This window comes from Arvicola amphibius, chromosome 9 (genome assembly GCF_903992535.2).
Source record: "Arvicola amphibius chromosome 9, mArvAmp1.2, whole genome shotgun sequence".
Classification (NCBI taxonomy): Eukaryota; Metazoa; Chordata; class Mammalia; order Rodentia; family Cricetidae; genus Arvicola; species Arvicola amphibius.
The window spans coordinates 31,031,691-31,045,668 of NC_052055.2; the positions used below are offsets into that span (position 1 = coordinate 31,031,691).

At 45.8% G+C, this 13,978-nt stretch overlaps 1 protein-coding gene across 1 annotated transcript in view; it reads right to left on the reverse strand.

Moving 5' to 3' along the window:
- Col22a1 (collagen type XXII alpha 1 chain) overlaps positions 1–13,978 on the reverse strand; it is a 223,730-nt gene that overhangs the window by 7,195 nt on the left and 202,557 nt on the right. The window contains exons 59-63 of the mRNA XM_038343103.1: positions 9,699–9,752; positions 8,299–8,370; positions 6,227–6,262; positions 3,901–3,945; positions 991–1,170 (exon numbers count right to left, since the gene is read on the reverse strand). Of these exons, the coding sequence (XP_038199031.1) occupies positions 991–1,170; positions 3,901–3,945; positions 6,227–6,262; positions 8,299–8,370; positions 9,699–9,752 (387 nt within the window). The remainder of the gene's footprint in view (positions 1–990; positions 1,171–3,900; positions 3,946–6,226; positions 6,263–8,298; positions 8,371–9,698; positions 9,753–13,978) is intronic.

Genomic DNA, 13,978 nt, shown 5'->3' on the forward strand with positions numbered 1-13,978 from the left:
AGGCTTACTTTCCTGTGTGAGTCATGTAGAGTGGTGCTACCCTTGAGATTGGGCCCCCTGTGCTTCTATCAGTCCAATAAGTTGAATTGAATATGTTTCTTTCCCTTGTTTTCTTACTCTTATCTGGCTAGAAACCTTTGTAACAGCCTCAGATGTTCCGCTGCTCCCACAGCACAGGACACACAGAGCTTGGCAAGGCTTCATGGGGGTTTGGGGTACCAAATGAGTCCTTTTGATTTGCCCTGGTCTTGGCCAAGAAGAGCAGGCTCTAGGCACCAAGATTCTTAAGAGTCACCACAAGCAGAAGCAAGGGATGAAACCACAGAGTTTCACAGCTGGCAGGGACAGAGAGCAGCCATGTCTATGCAGAGGGAACATAAAGTTCTCCAGATGACTAAGCTTGATGCTGAGGAGAAGAAAAGGTCACAGGGACTGGACAACAAACCCCGTCTTGTTATCTAGTGGGCAGTCTGTGTCTGTGACCCAAAAGAGGAGGAAACAGGAGTTCTGCCACTACAAAGACATACATGAAAAGCAACCAGGCTCTCTGTTTACATTCACTGTCCAGGACGGAAGAGAAAAGAAAGTCAAGGACCACAGCGAATAAATGGTGAACCATCCACCATGCAGGTTGGACCACTGAGATCCCATCTTCTCCACTACCTCTTCTCGGGGTGCCAAGGAAGATGGGAATTACAGCCTAAGAAATGAAGCCTTGAGACTCATCATCCCCAGGGCAAGGGCACAACAGAGAAGAGAATCTGTTTCTGAGCACCTTCTGTGTTATGTGCATCACATCCCTTCATCCTAACAAATCTTAAGAGCATGTTCTCAAATGACAGGCTCAGAAAGAGGGAGTACTCTTCCCTTTGCCATATAGCCAGCCCCAAGATGCCTGATAACTACATGCCGTACGTCCTGAAGGTCACAGACTCTGCTTCCCCTCCATTCCCATGGAAGCTATGTCTGAAATTTTATTATCATCCTTACCCGCAGTCCTGGAAATCCTGGCTGGCCAGGTGGCCCTGGGGGTCCAGGAGGGCCACTCTCTCCTGGTTGTCCTTGGGGACCCATCAGGCCAGTATGACCCTTGTGGCCTGGGATTCCAGGGTCTCCAGGCTGGCCCTTCCCTCCTGGTAATCCTTTGTCACCTTTGGTTCCAGGGTCTCCCTAAACAGGAGAGAAGAATATTATTAGGTGGGTATATGCTGGAAACTGACCTGGATAGACAAGCTGCAGCCCAAGGTACCATTATCTTTCTGCTGGAGCCCTGGGAGGGGTGGAGGGGGGCTTTTCAGTACTGAGTGAGCCATGGGTGACTTCAAGTAAGAAGGACCAGGAATTAGCACATCCATAGTCCCTATTGTACAAAACAGGGCAAGGGAGCCCAGAGATTGACTCCTACCTTGCATAGTATGTGTACAACTCGGGAGGAGAACTTTTCAAACTCATCCTCTCAAATAAGCCACAAACAGGATAGTTGCCATGGGAGCAGGCAGGAGGACAGGTATTCTCATACTACAGAGCATACTACAGTTGCCAACACTGGGGCATCAGGGATGATATGGACAGGCCACCAGATATCGTTATTACATGAAAAATTCAAACTGTAGAAAAGTGTCCACAGTGTGCAAAAGCTGGAGAAGAACAAAAATATCCATAAATTTTCCTTGTGGACATAAAACATAGTGGAAGGGTCCCTAAGTAGTTAATTGGAAGGATGACAGGGAGGGGACGCACATAGAAACACACACAAAATAATTTCCTAGTCCTAGGCCAAACCCCAATTGTGTATCCCTGGAGAAGGCTGCTTAGCTATGGAAACTGAGGCCAAGCTGTCACTTCGCTCCTAGAGTGGGTTTGGATTCTGTCAATAGGAGGGACAGTCTATTTGCTCAACAGCCTCTCTTTGCCAGCCAGCCCTCAGCTATAGCAGGTCTTGAAGGATTGGCAAGCTCACTCTGTAGTGCACTGCCTAGGTCCCCTTTCTCCACTCAGTGAGTCAGATCCTGAAGTTCTGAGTCAGTGATCTGGGGCACAGCAACCTCAGGGCAGGCTGCCCAGTCTTTGCTCTTACGTACTTACTGTGCGTCTGGCCAACAAGCTTCAGCGGCTAGAGGTCTGAATACACAGTAGCTTTATTAAGGCCATCAGAAGACAAGGGAGCCACAGCTACTGTGACATAGCACAGAAATGGAAGGCAGGAGAAAGAAGGAGGATCAAGACAGAACCAAACATGTGATGTTGCCACAGGCAAGGCAGGAGCCTCTGAGAAGTAACAGAGCATGCTCATGGCTCTAAAATGTCATTACTGTGTGCGCAAAACAGGGGATAACAGAAACATGGCATGGAGAAGCTGTGATGTGTTGGGGCCGGGGGATAAAAGTGAAGGCTCATGCAGGTTTGGAGCATCCCCACCTATGTACCCAGACTCCCGGACGAAAGATAGGCATACAGGAAGGGGAGCTCTGGGATGAGGTGGGAGGGATACCTGAGCTCCACTGTATTCATTCGTTCTTGTAAATTCTGTTCTTTAACCCGGCCCCTGCATGTCTTTCATTTTTCAACAATAATAAAATTATCAGTGACTTTTGACATGGTACTTTAGGAAAACCCAAGGGAGTAGGCTCTAGTCTTCCAGGGCTGATATACTCCACAGGGTCTGATCTTGGATTCAGGTTTAGCATACCCTTTTCCTGAGTCACCTGGATGTCAGGTTCCATTATGCATGTGGCACACCTTTTCTATCCCACGACCCTCCTGTCACGATCACTTCACCATTCAAAGATAAGGCTCCCTATTTTAAGCATTCCCAGGATGAAGGGCTGAGGAATCTAAGGGCTTGGTGGCAAGGTTCCATGGAACCACTTAACAGAGGACAGACAAGCTCCCCAGCTATTGACCATGTATGAAGAACAGCTTCCTGTCTGTGGGCTCAATGCCCTGGCTCTGTGCCAGGACTCATGCCCAAGCTCCTTGGCAATCACTCTCAAGACCCTGGAGGGATACTCTCAAAAGAAAATCATCTCCATGGCAGGCAAGAGCAAGGTTCCAGTATTCATGATCAAACGGCCTCAGGACAGGGGAACTAAAGTCATCATCAGGAGAGACACGAGGGGAAGGGACGAATGCCAGACACCACGTCCATGTCTCTCTTCCCAAACGGCAGGAAACGCCTGCCAGCTCACCACCCATCCAACTTGTGAAGAAAGCTGAGATAAATTCTTTGCAGGACCATGGAAAACAAGCACGGGCGGGGGTGGGGAAGCGGATACCATCCATGTAGTACAGCATGACCAGACACAGGACTGTGGGGAAACCAGCCACGCAGAGCCCTGAACGGAGCGAGAGCCACTGAGTGTGAGTGTGAGGATGCTCCCTGCCTCCTCCAGCACTTCTGCTGGAAAAATGACTCTCCCCTGTTGGTTTTTGGAGAAATAAAATGTAAAGGGTGGCTTTCAGAGTGTGGCGCCAAGGCGACTCATTATGGGAAAATCTGTTCCCTTGTCACCTCCAGTGACAAATCTGGCTCCCAGCAACTTGGCACGTAGGGAGCCAGGCGCATCCTGCATGCGCCTTCACACATGGCGAGCATGGAATCTGTCAGAGTCTCCCAACAAGTACTTGTCTTGCATTGATAATTACGGCCATGGTTTTTGTCCTCAAAATAACAACCAACAAGAAACAAGAAAGGAAATTGACTGTGACAGGGCTGGGATGAAAGATAAAAGAACCGTGGCACTCGCAGGGCTTGAGATGTTTCGTGGAAAGCCACTGCAGGAGACCGCAGTGCAGCGGGGCTGCTTAATGTTCCTCAATAAATTCTGCCCTTGAGACTGTAGGGAGGTCACCTTGAGCATGCTCAGACGGCTCCACCACCACCCCCCCCCCCCCGCTTACCCTCTCGCCTTTGGTTCCTGGCTCTCCAGGCTTCCCAGGAGCACCCTGCAATGAGATAACAGGACACTAGTTACTTCACCATGGCCATCTGTGCCTCTGTCTTTGACTTTCTTGATTCTTTTATACAGCACTTGTTGGGGAAAACGGGGTATTGGAGAAAAAAAAACCCAGGTCAGTCTAGATATGCAATCAAGCCAGTTCGTCTTCGTTCCATTACTCCTGACCATGTCCATTGCTGAGCTGGGACAACATGAGCCAATAGTGTGGCTTCTTTGATGTCTTTTTTTAAAGAAAAACTCAACTCCCCTTGGAAAACCCCTGGGGCTGTCCACAAACTGGCCGTTGGATGAACTCACATCACCTCTGATGTTCCAGCTCACTCCTCTACAGCCAAATATGGCAACCTTAGGTTCCCAAAGCAGAGAATCTGAAGCTCTGCAGTCTCATAACCTCTTCTTAAGATCTTCCCCTGGGCCCTTCACCCCAGATGACCTGCCCTGGACTTAGACTTCCTATCTAGGAATCTCTCTCTTCTCACCCAGTATATGAAACGTCATTTCCCTCCCTCCTTCCCACCCTCCCTCTCTGCCTTTCTTCCTTCCTATTTTCTTCCCTTCCATCCTTCATTCTTCTCTCCTCTCTGACCAACATCCACCCTCAGACAGAAATTACCTTCCTTCTAGCTGCCACCTGACTTCTTCCTACCACGGACATGTTTGGTTGCTCATCCTCAAGCAGCAAAAGTTTGGCAAGCAGGGCCTATACTTATTTATCAAATGGGGGCATCATATTCCTATCCCTGTACTTCCAGGCATTCAAAATAAGCCAACCCCAAGGTTTGCCACTGAAGCAATCAGTAAAGCCTAGCCTGACATAGCTGGTAGACAGCGTATACATTCAGAATGCATGCATGGTCTGAAGAGATGGCTTAGGAATTAAGGGCATGTACTGCCTGACCAACTCAGTCACCTAACTCCAGAAGTGCCTACTGCCCTACTTACTAGAGTAGTATTATAAGCTCCGTGCCCAAAGAAGAATGGCATAGGAAAGGAACATAGTTCTTTTTCTCAGGGTGCTTACAGCCTAGTTCAGAAGTAGATATGGGTATCCCAATTTTAATACTCAGCAGACAGGTTTTCTTTCTGTAATAGAATCACAAGACAGTCCCACAGTAATTCCAGGAGAAAAAAAAAATCATGACACTGGATGCTGGGCAGCACGAAGTTGGAAGTTCAGAATCCAACAGGGATTAATGAGGGAAAAGGGTAGGAGTGAAAGCTAAGCCTCAGAGGTAGAGGAAGTAAGGGCCCTTGTATGTAGCCTACCCAAAACAAGGAGGTCACAGCTGAAAAAGAATGTGGGTCAGGTTAGGTCAACAAGTGAGGAGCAGGTCTAGTGAGCAAAAAACTATGTCTGGGCTAAAAGCACAAGGTCCTCAGACTTTGAATATTTGATCCAGCCTCAAGGAAGGCAATCACTTATAACAGTGGCCCAAAGGCATACAGCGACAAGGGTGTTCTCTTTCTTTCAAGGCAACAGTGCTGGCTTTGATATACACATGAGCGATTTCCCTGGAAGATTTTTTTTCTCTACTTCATTCATCTAGTCATTCATCACTGAACACTCTTAGCATCTTCTCCGTGTTCGGTTCATGTGCTGGAATGGAACAGAGCAGATGACCAGCAGAACAGGTCAACAAACGCTTCTCTCCAGTGGCCCACAGAGGTCCACTGGAGAAGGAAAGGGGACAGCAGATGAGGGCATTTCGAAAGAAGAAAGGGCCCTGCAAACTAATTTAGTATTTCTGGAAGAGACCAGAGTGGATGGAGCTAACAGGAGGAAGAAAAAGGGGGGAGGAACAGGGCATTTCGGGAGTCATTTGCATGGCAAGGGGAGAACACAGCTGCTTTGGGGGCCGTAAGGTGGCATGAAATGTTGATGTCCCACAGATCTCCAGCTGCTGGAGAAGGTCATGGATGGACAAAGGAAACCATTAGGGAGCCTACAGCAAGGATCCTTGTCAAAAAGGACTCAGGACTGGGAAGGTTCCATTCACAAGTGATGGACAGAATTGGGAAACATCACAAAGACAGATGGAAGGTTTGCTGACAATGCTCCCAAAGGAGGGTGGCTAAGGAGATATAGTCATCTACCTGGTACCCCAACTTGTGAAGTTAAAATGTAAGCCCCCAGTACAAAAAAGCACATTGAAACTGGTGGAGGGGTTTGGATAAGCTCAGAATTCACTTCTCAGCCTTATTACCCATCTGTGGTTCCCACAGAAAAGGGTTATCAAGTAGAACGGGCAGGATTGAGTAATACTTGCCTCTTTGCCTGGAGCACCTATCTCTCCTGCTTCTCCCTGTTTAAAAAAAAAGAACATGGGGATCAGTGGGCTCAGCAGCATCGGACCACTAGATGTCAACTTTATGACAGACATCTCACATACATGTTCCAGCAAAGAAAGCAATCAGTCCACATAGCCTACTGGACAAGGGCATCCTACATGCGGCCTTCTGGCCAGTTTATGCAGAAGAAGGGAGAGAACTGCCCCAGCATGGGAACAAACCTCTGCTTATGAGGTCGTTGTCGATAGGATCAACGTGTCTCTACTATGCATGTTTTTCAGAAGACAATTGTACTAGTTGTCTAGTGTGAGAGAGGCCACTCATCATCAGGGGACAATGAGCTAAATAAGGTAGTGGATTCTAACTTCAAATTGATTCCTCTATTGATTGGCTTTCTGACCTTATATTGCCTCTTTGCCAATCTCTTAAGTTCATTGTGCCTTAGTTTTTTCATCTATAAATTAAGAGGAGTCGTTTTATCTATGTCACAGTTTACAATGATTCTTGTTTTCATTGAGATATGTAAAGTACAATGACTATAGCATATAATAAAGCTGGGTAGTTCAATCTGTTTTTTATGATTAAGGAGGAATTTTTGCAAAAAGAGTACATACTTGGCTGCTGAGTGACAGCCAACTTATGAACAAGGGCTGGTAAAGGGAATAATTGAGTAAATGCATGGGACTAGAGAAACCATATACATATTGGAGCAGAAGTAGAAAACAGCAGGCAGGATACCATGAAGAAAGGATGATCCTCCTGGCTCTGTGGTTGCATGTAAAGGGCCGAATCCCACTGGAGGGTGCATGCAGGACTAAAGGAGCATTTTCATCTTGAAATGTCACATACGACCATTCTCCAACCATCAGTGCAGGCCAGAGTCTGCAGAACACTCCAGTGACTTCAGTGTGGCTATGAATGGGTCCTCACTACCCTTTAACAGCTCCAGTATACACTCCAAGGTCAAGTCAGAAGAGCCAGACAAAAGCTCCAGGTAGGTACAAATCTATACTGTGGCCTTGGATCAATCACCTATATGTTCTGACCCTGTGACCCAAACTAGTTCAACTTTACAATCATTAAAATCATCCTTCAAGTTCCAGGGTCATCACTGCCAGCACTATCAATCATACACACCAACAAATGTCATCACAATCACCTGTCCTTATTGATCACGACAATGGGCTAGAGATTACTGCAATCCCTTATGTGGATTCTCACATTTGATGAGTGATGCTGTCACACCATTAGATTAAGGCAGTAGCCACATAATGAGATTTTATGTCATTTTCCTAAGGTCTCATGATGAAAGCAGTGGGTCCCATGCAACTGTCAATTATGAGCCCTCAACTGTCTACTAAATCACGAGGCACTCTGACTCCACACAACCTCATTAATGACATGAAAAAAAATGGCCTGTAAGACATGAGTTGGTGACCTTCCCCTGTGATCAGATTGGTGAATACCCAACCATCATCATAGAGTCTTCATTTAGGAACTGATGGAACCAGATGCAGAGATCCACAACCACGCACCAGACCAAGCTCCAGGAATCCCATTGGAGAGGGGAAGGAGGGGATATATGAGCAAGGGAGGTAAAGATCGTAATGGAGAAATCTACAGAGACAGCTGAACCAAGCTAGTGGAAACTCATGAACTCAGACCAACAGCTGTGGAGCCTCCATGGTACTGAACTAGGCCCTCCACTTGTGGGAGACAGTTGTGTAGTTTGGTCTATCTAAGGGGACTCTGACAGTAGGACCAGGATCTCTTCCTGTCACATGAGCTAGCTTGTTGGAGCCCATTGCCTATAGTGGGATGCCATGCTTAGCCTTAATGCAGCGGGGAGGGGCTTGGTCCTGCCTCAACTTAATGTGCTAGACTTTGTTGACTCCCCATGGGAGGCCCTTACCGGTTGGGAGGAGTGGATGGAGGCTGGGCTGGAGAGGAGGTAAGGGGTGGAAAAAAGATTTGAGTGGCAGGGACAATAGTGAAACTCAAGGTCACATCTAGAACCAGAAATCTTGTCACCATTAGGTTCTCTCCTTACCGGAGGCCCACGGGGACCCAGAAAACCTGGAAGTCCTGGGCTGCCATTTTCTCCTTTGTTTCCCTTCTGGCCCTGTGAAGGAAAAACAAGGGATTAATTATTCAAGGTCAAGCAAAAGTCCATCAGATTCAGAAACTTGACGACACCCCAATCTGTGGAGTCCTGATACCCCTGTCCCTTCCTTGCACTGGACAGAGGATGGGTCAGCAAGAGATAAGGGATTTGTGAAACTTGATATCATCACAGAGGGCCAGGGAAGGAAGATAAGATGAGGGAAAATGACTACAGACCGAGGATAGCCTTTCCATTCAAGCCGTGACATCTTATGGATGGATTCTTAGAAACAACACCAAGATCTAGATGTGGGCAGCCTCTTTGAAGTGGGAACTGCTTCCCATGATGCTTCTAAGGCTCAAGGTGTGGTGGTTGCTGCCTTTGTAGTCTAATGCTTTAGCTTTTTCACAAAGTGCCAACAAATGGGTCAGCTTCTCTGGGGTTGGCTCCTCCCCTGGGTGGATCCACCCTCAGGATGCTCCCCTACTGTATCCACTCTGACTCAGTAGGACTGACAGAGCCTACATTGAAGCTTCTGGTGAAGATGACTGGAATTGCCATGATAGACTCGCGGTTGTAGTTGTCCCTGGACCAGCAGGGTGACTAACTGCTGTCACTAGACATCCTGAGATTTTGTGGGTCTCTGGTCACCCCGACTTCTGTAGCCTTAGCAATTATCTGGAAAGCACTAGCTAGCACATGGTCCTTGCCAGTTTTTAAATGACCTTTTATACTTGCAAGTGGCTCCTGAATAGATCTCAATCTAAGCAAATAAAAATATAAGCAGGCTTGGCAAGAAGAAAATTCATATCCAGCCTTGAATGTATTGAAGTCTATAATCCATTAATGGATTATAATTAATCCATTAATCCCCAGTATGTCTCTCCACTGACCACACATGAACCTCAAATCCAGAACCTGATCAGTGCCCAGGAGTCTACCTGCCACACTCTTTCCAGTACCTACCACTGAACTTTTTTGCTCTCTACCCATGCTTCCCATCCCTCTTCCCAGGCTGCACATCACATTGTTTCCTGACATGCTCAAGGTTGCTTGATGTGACCCTGCCCTTTATTTCAATCATTAGACACTCACTGTGAAAGCTTACCACACAATTTCTACCCTGAATAGTTGGAGGTGTCCATGTTTTAGACAGCAGAGACTGAGCAACGTAGTCAAATGTACGGTAAACTTTTGAAGAGCTAGATTCCTTGGTTCTCTGGCTTCGGGACTACTTGTACCATTTAAATAAGGATTCTTTCTCCAGTGTGTTCAGGGACAGAGAACAACCCGTATTATGAGACCCTTGGCCTAACACCATCAGGAAGCTGAGGATGAGCACTCACTGGGGCTCCTGGACGGCCAGGGTCTCCTGGGGCTCCAGGTGATCCGCTGCTACCCTGATGGGAGAAACAGAAATGTTTATTTATCCTGTCAGTTCTCTGTGTCAGAGCATCACCAAGCAGGGCACTGGAGCAAACTTGACTGCAGGTGGACAACTTAATTACACAGGCTGTTCTCACTGGGGCTGGCAGGGCTCTCTCTGAAAACTACTTCATTTTGCAGAGGATGTTTTTCAACTTGTAAAAGGAAGCCATGATATTTAATTCATAGCATGATTATGGAATTAAATGAGTCCGTGGGCATGAAAAGGCCTAGCTCACTGACTGGTGCCCACTGCACTGCACAGTAAATGAGCAGGACCAGCTTCATTCATCCTTCCATTCATCTTTAAACTAACAGGCTGGGCTGTGAACAATACAAGCATGTAACACAACTCGGCTCAGGAATAGCTGCTTCCATCGGAAGGCGTGCCTGAGGAAGCAGCTCTGCCTGCTCTTCTCACTGCAAGTCCCCTCCCCTAGGGCATTATCACAAATGCAATGAATGCATTAAAGCACAAAGATACAGGGGGCTAGGGTACCCACTGGCTTATTCTGTCATGCAGTTAGGGATAGAAAGGATCACAGGTTCTAGGACTGATGGTCTTGAGTCTAATATTCTCTAACTTGACAGTCATTTTGAGCATATTTATAATTTTGGAAAATACTTCTTCTCAATAAGGTTTTTCACAGTGGCATTCACCTGCAATCCCAGCTATTCTGAGGGTAGTTTCAGGTGGGTGTCAGGAATTCAAAGTCATTCTCACTTACACAGTGAGTTAGAAGTAAGTTTTAGCTATATGAGACCATTTGTCAAAGTTAACACACACAAAAAAAATCCATTATAGAGTAAATATCAGGAAGCTGAAAAAAATCTCCTAGCTACCCACCCCGTCTCACTCCCAAATAAACGCCTATTGCCTTTTAGGCACAACTCAACTCCTTCTGCCCACCAGACTTCCCATGGGATGCTCTTTCTGTGCTTGGCTCACATCCCTGCCCTGAGTCTGTGACTTGTGGCTCTTATATCTCCAGCATGTAGTGAGTGACACACACTAGGGTTCTCTGTTTAATGGGAAGGCTGAGAACATCACAGATATCCACAGTGTTAATCCTGTAAATGAAAGATTTGAATAAAGGCCTGTAACTGTGGATTGTGTATCCATGAAGGTGTCAACATCCCCAAAACTCAACAACCTTCAGCTTACCCTGGCCAGGAATCTCTTATATTACACACCTATCCCTATTATAAATCATTCACTTCTCATACCAAATGCAAATGTCATTACCGTTTTACATGTGGGGAAACTGAGGCATGGACATGCTAAGCCACACACCCCAGAGAGAAGTGGAAAAACTGAGTTCTGAGCATAGTCAGTACTGGCCATCCCATAATGTACTGCCCTAGTGAAGCATGTGTCTGCAGGTCAGTAACCAGAAACACAGTCTCTATCTTTTCCCTAAAATGTGTCCATGGGACCACGGGTATTTAAGCATCTCGTCTCACCAGACGCACCCAGAAACCATGTAGCATAGCTAGCCTTAGTTCATGAGGAAATCAAGACATAGAGGAAGTCCAAGCTTTGCCTGGGATCTCAGCTAGGGAGTACAAAAATGGAAGCCCTGAGCATTCTTTCTGATTGGCAGGCACACTCAGACCTTCTAGTGAGTGCTGCCTGCTGCCCCTCCCTATACTCCTTCCACCCACCAACCCATCTGTGTCTCTCTAAAAATACGTGCTTTGGCTCATCCCTATGGAAATGATATCTCTCCTGCTTCTTGCTCTAGTTCTCCTTTGCCTCTGTGGGAGGAGGAGGGGCCAGCAGACAATAGCACATGGTGCCAATGCTAATTTTGGTGGCCACATGTTCCCTGTGAACTTTGGTGTTTTGATGTTAGGACTAGGTCCTCTCTGAGGCACAGAACCACTCTATCTGTCTGTCTGTCTGTCTGTCTATCTATCATCTATCTATTTACCATCTTCTAGCCCCTCTGGCCACTATGCTGCCCATGAATAGAGGATGTAGTCCCCTTCCCAAGCTTCTGTTCTCCAAACTTCTCTTCAAGCCCCTTCCTCCAGGACAACCTTTCTGTCAAGACAACTGAGTCCACAGACAGTTAAGGTAGGGTCTTAAACTTCAGACTCTTGGCCCAGACGGCTTGAGTCTAAAGACTGGCATCAACTACCGATGAGATGTATGCTACTGGGCAAACTATGAGCATCTCTGCATCTTCACCCCTTGTCCTTGCACAGGCAGATTCATACCACGGTTTCATAACTCAGAAGTCTTGGGAGGAAACCAAATGAATGACATCTGTGCTTTGTGCAACGAACACCCCATATATCTCTGAAGCCGGTGGTGGTGAGACAGCAATCACATGAGTTTTACCCATCCCTGTGTGACTGTAGATTTTAAAGAAAGCAAAATGGAAGTTTGGGGGTTATGTACACATATACAATTACCACAACATGAAAAAAATTGATCTCCAAATATGATCATATGCGAGAGGTTACTCACACACCACTGACACACGTTGTGCCCAACAGTGACCCCAGACGCATGCAGTGGAGCTGAAAAGTTCACATTTCTGAGTAATAGCATAGCCATCCCACTGTCACAGCATGGCACATGACAGAGACATTAGCAATGGCATTGGGCAAATGACAGCAACAGGTATAAAAATGCCACAAGCTGAAATGATCTACGGAACGCCACACTTGCCAATGGCCATCAATCGCTGCACTGGTTTATGTGTTTGAAATGACACACTTTCCATCTTTGTTTTAGAGTGCACTTTTATTTACCAGAAGCAAAGCTGATTGTTCATAGTGTGCTAAGTTACATGCACAGCTGCCTCTCATCGGTCTCCCAGGGTTTTCTCCATACATAGCACTAGACATCCATCTACTTCCTATCTTTGCTCACACTCTGTGGATTTGCCTAGGTGAATAAATGGGAATGGATAAATCCCCAAATATCTACCAACATGTGGAATATTGTATGTTAAATTCACATGTTGAAATGTTAGTGCCTAGGCCCTTGGAATTTGAATTTGTTAACAGAATCATCAAATATGTTATATCAGCTTATGGTATAATAGGTTAGACCCTTAATTCAATAGGACTAATGCCTGAACATAAGGGGAATTTGGGACACACATAAGAGCACATGCACACACAAATACATCATAAACAGGAAGAATATTCCATGAAGACAGAAGCATAAATGGAGTGATACCTCTCTGAGCCAAGGATTGTTATTATAGTCAGTCAACCCTAATATTGCTGCTGTAAGGACCAGCCTTCAGCAGCTCAGATATTGAGGGGAATCCAGAGAGACAGTGAACTAATCAATCAACTTGACTTTTCTATCTGAGGGAGCAAAACTTAATTCTCTGGGGCCAGCAGGGTGTCAACACTTAACTCTCTCGGGGCGGCAAAGAAAAAAAAGGAACACACACACACACACACACACACACACACACACACCTCCAACATGTCAGGATCTCTCCTAGGGTGCTGATGAATGGCAAGCCTTTAGCAGGTCAGAGACACTGAAGAGGAGATGCAGAGCAGGCCAGCTACTGGACAGACAAACAGACACACGAGGACTTTCCTGAGGCCCCAAGCTTATTTATTTATTTTATTGTTCTTTTTGTTGCTTGTTCTACTCTATTCTTTTTCTTTTCTGTTCTTCTACTCTGATTTTCCCATGTGTCCATTCTTAATTTTTCCTTCTAGCTAACTTTATTTTTCCCTTACAGCTTATATACCCCAGAAAAAAATCTTTAAAGCAGTATGAAAATTACAATGTGGTTACGTTCTATTTTTCAAGTGAATGATTACAATGACTACAATGTTTTATATATCCCTTTTACGATTAAACATTTTACATATTACAGATGAAAAACACCTTGTCCCAAGAACCCACATACATTCATGCCCAAGCAACCTGTTATATAGATTAAGAATATGTAAGTAAGCAAGGTATTTTTCTACCTTACTGGTAGGCTGCATTTTCTGGTTTCAAAGAAAGGACCAATCATTTTATTATTTATCTTAAAAGGTAATCTAATGAAAAAATCTTTTAAAAATCACAAATCTAAACTTTTATTTACGAAAAAATCAGTTCTACTTTAAATCCTTAGGTTATACGCACCCAACAAGAGTATATATATCAGGAAGCTGAGGGCAAAAAATAGGTACGAGGAATTAATTATCACCTTTGATCATCAACCCATCT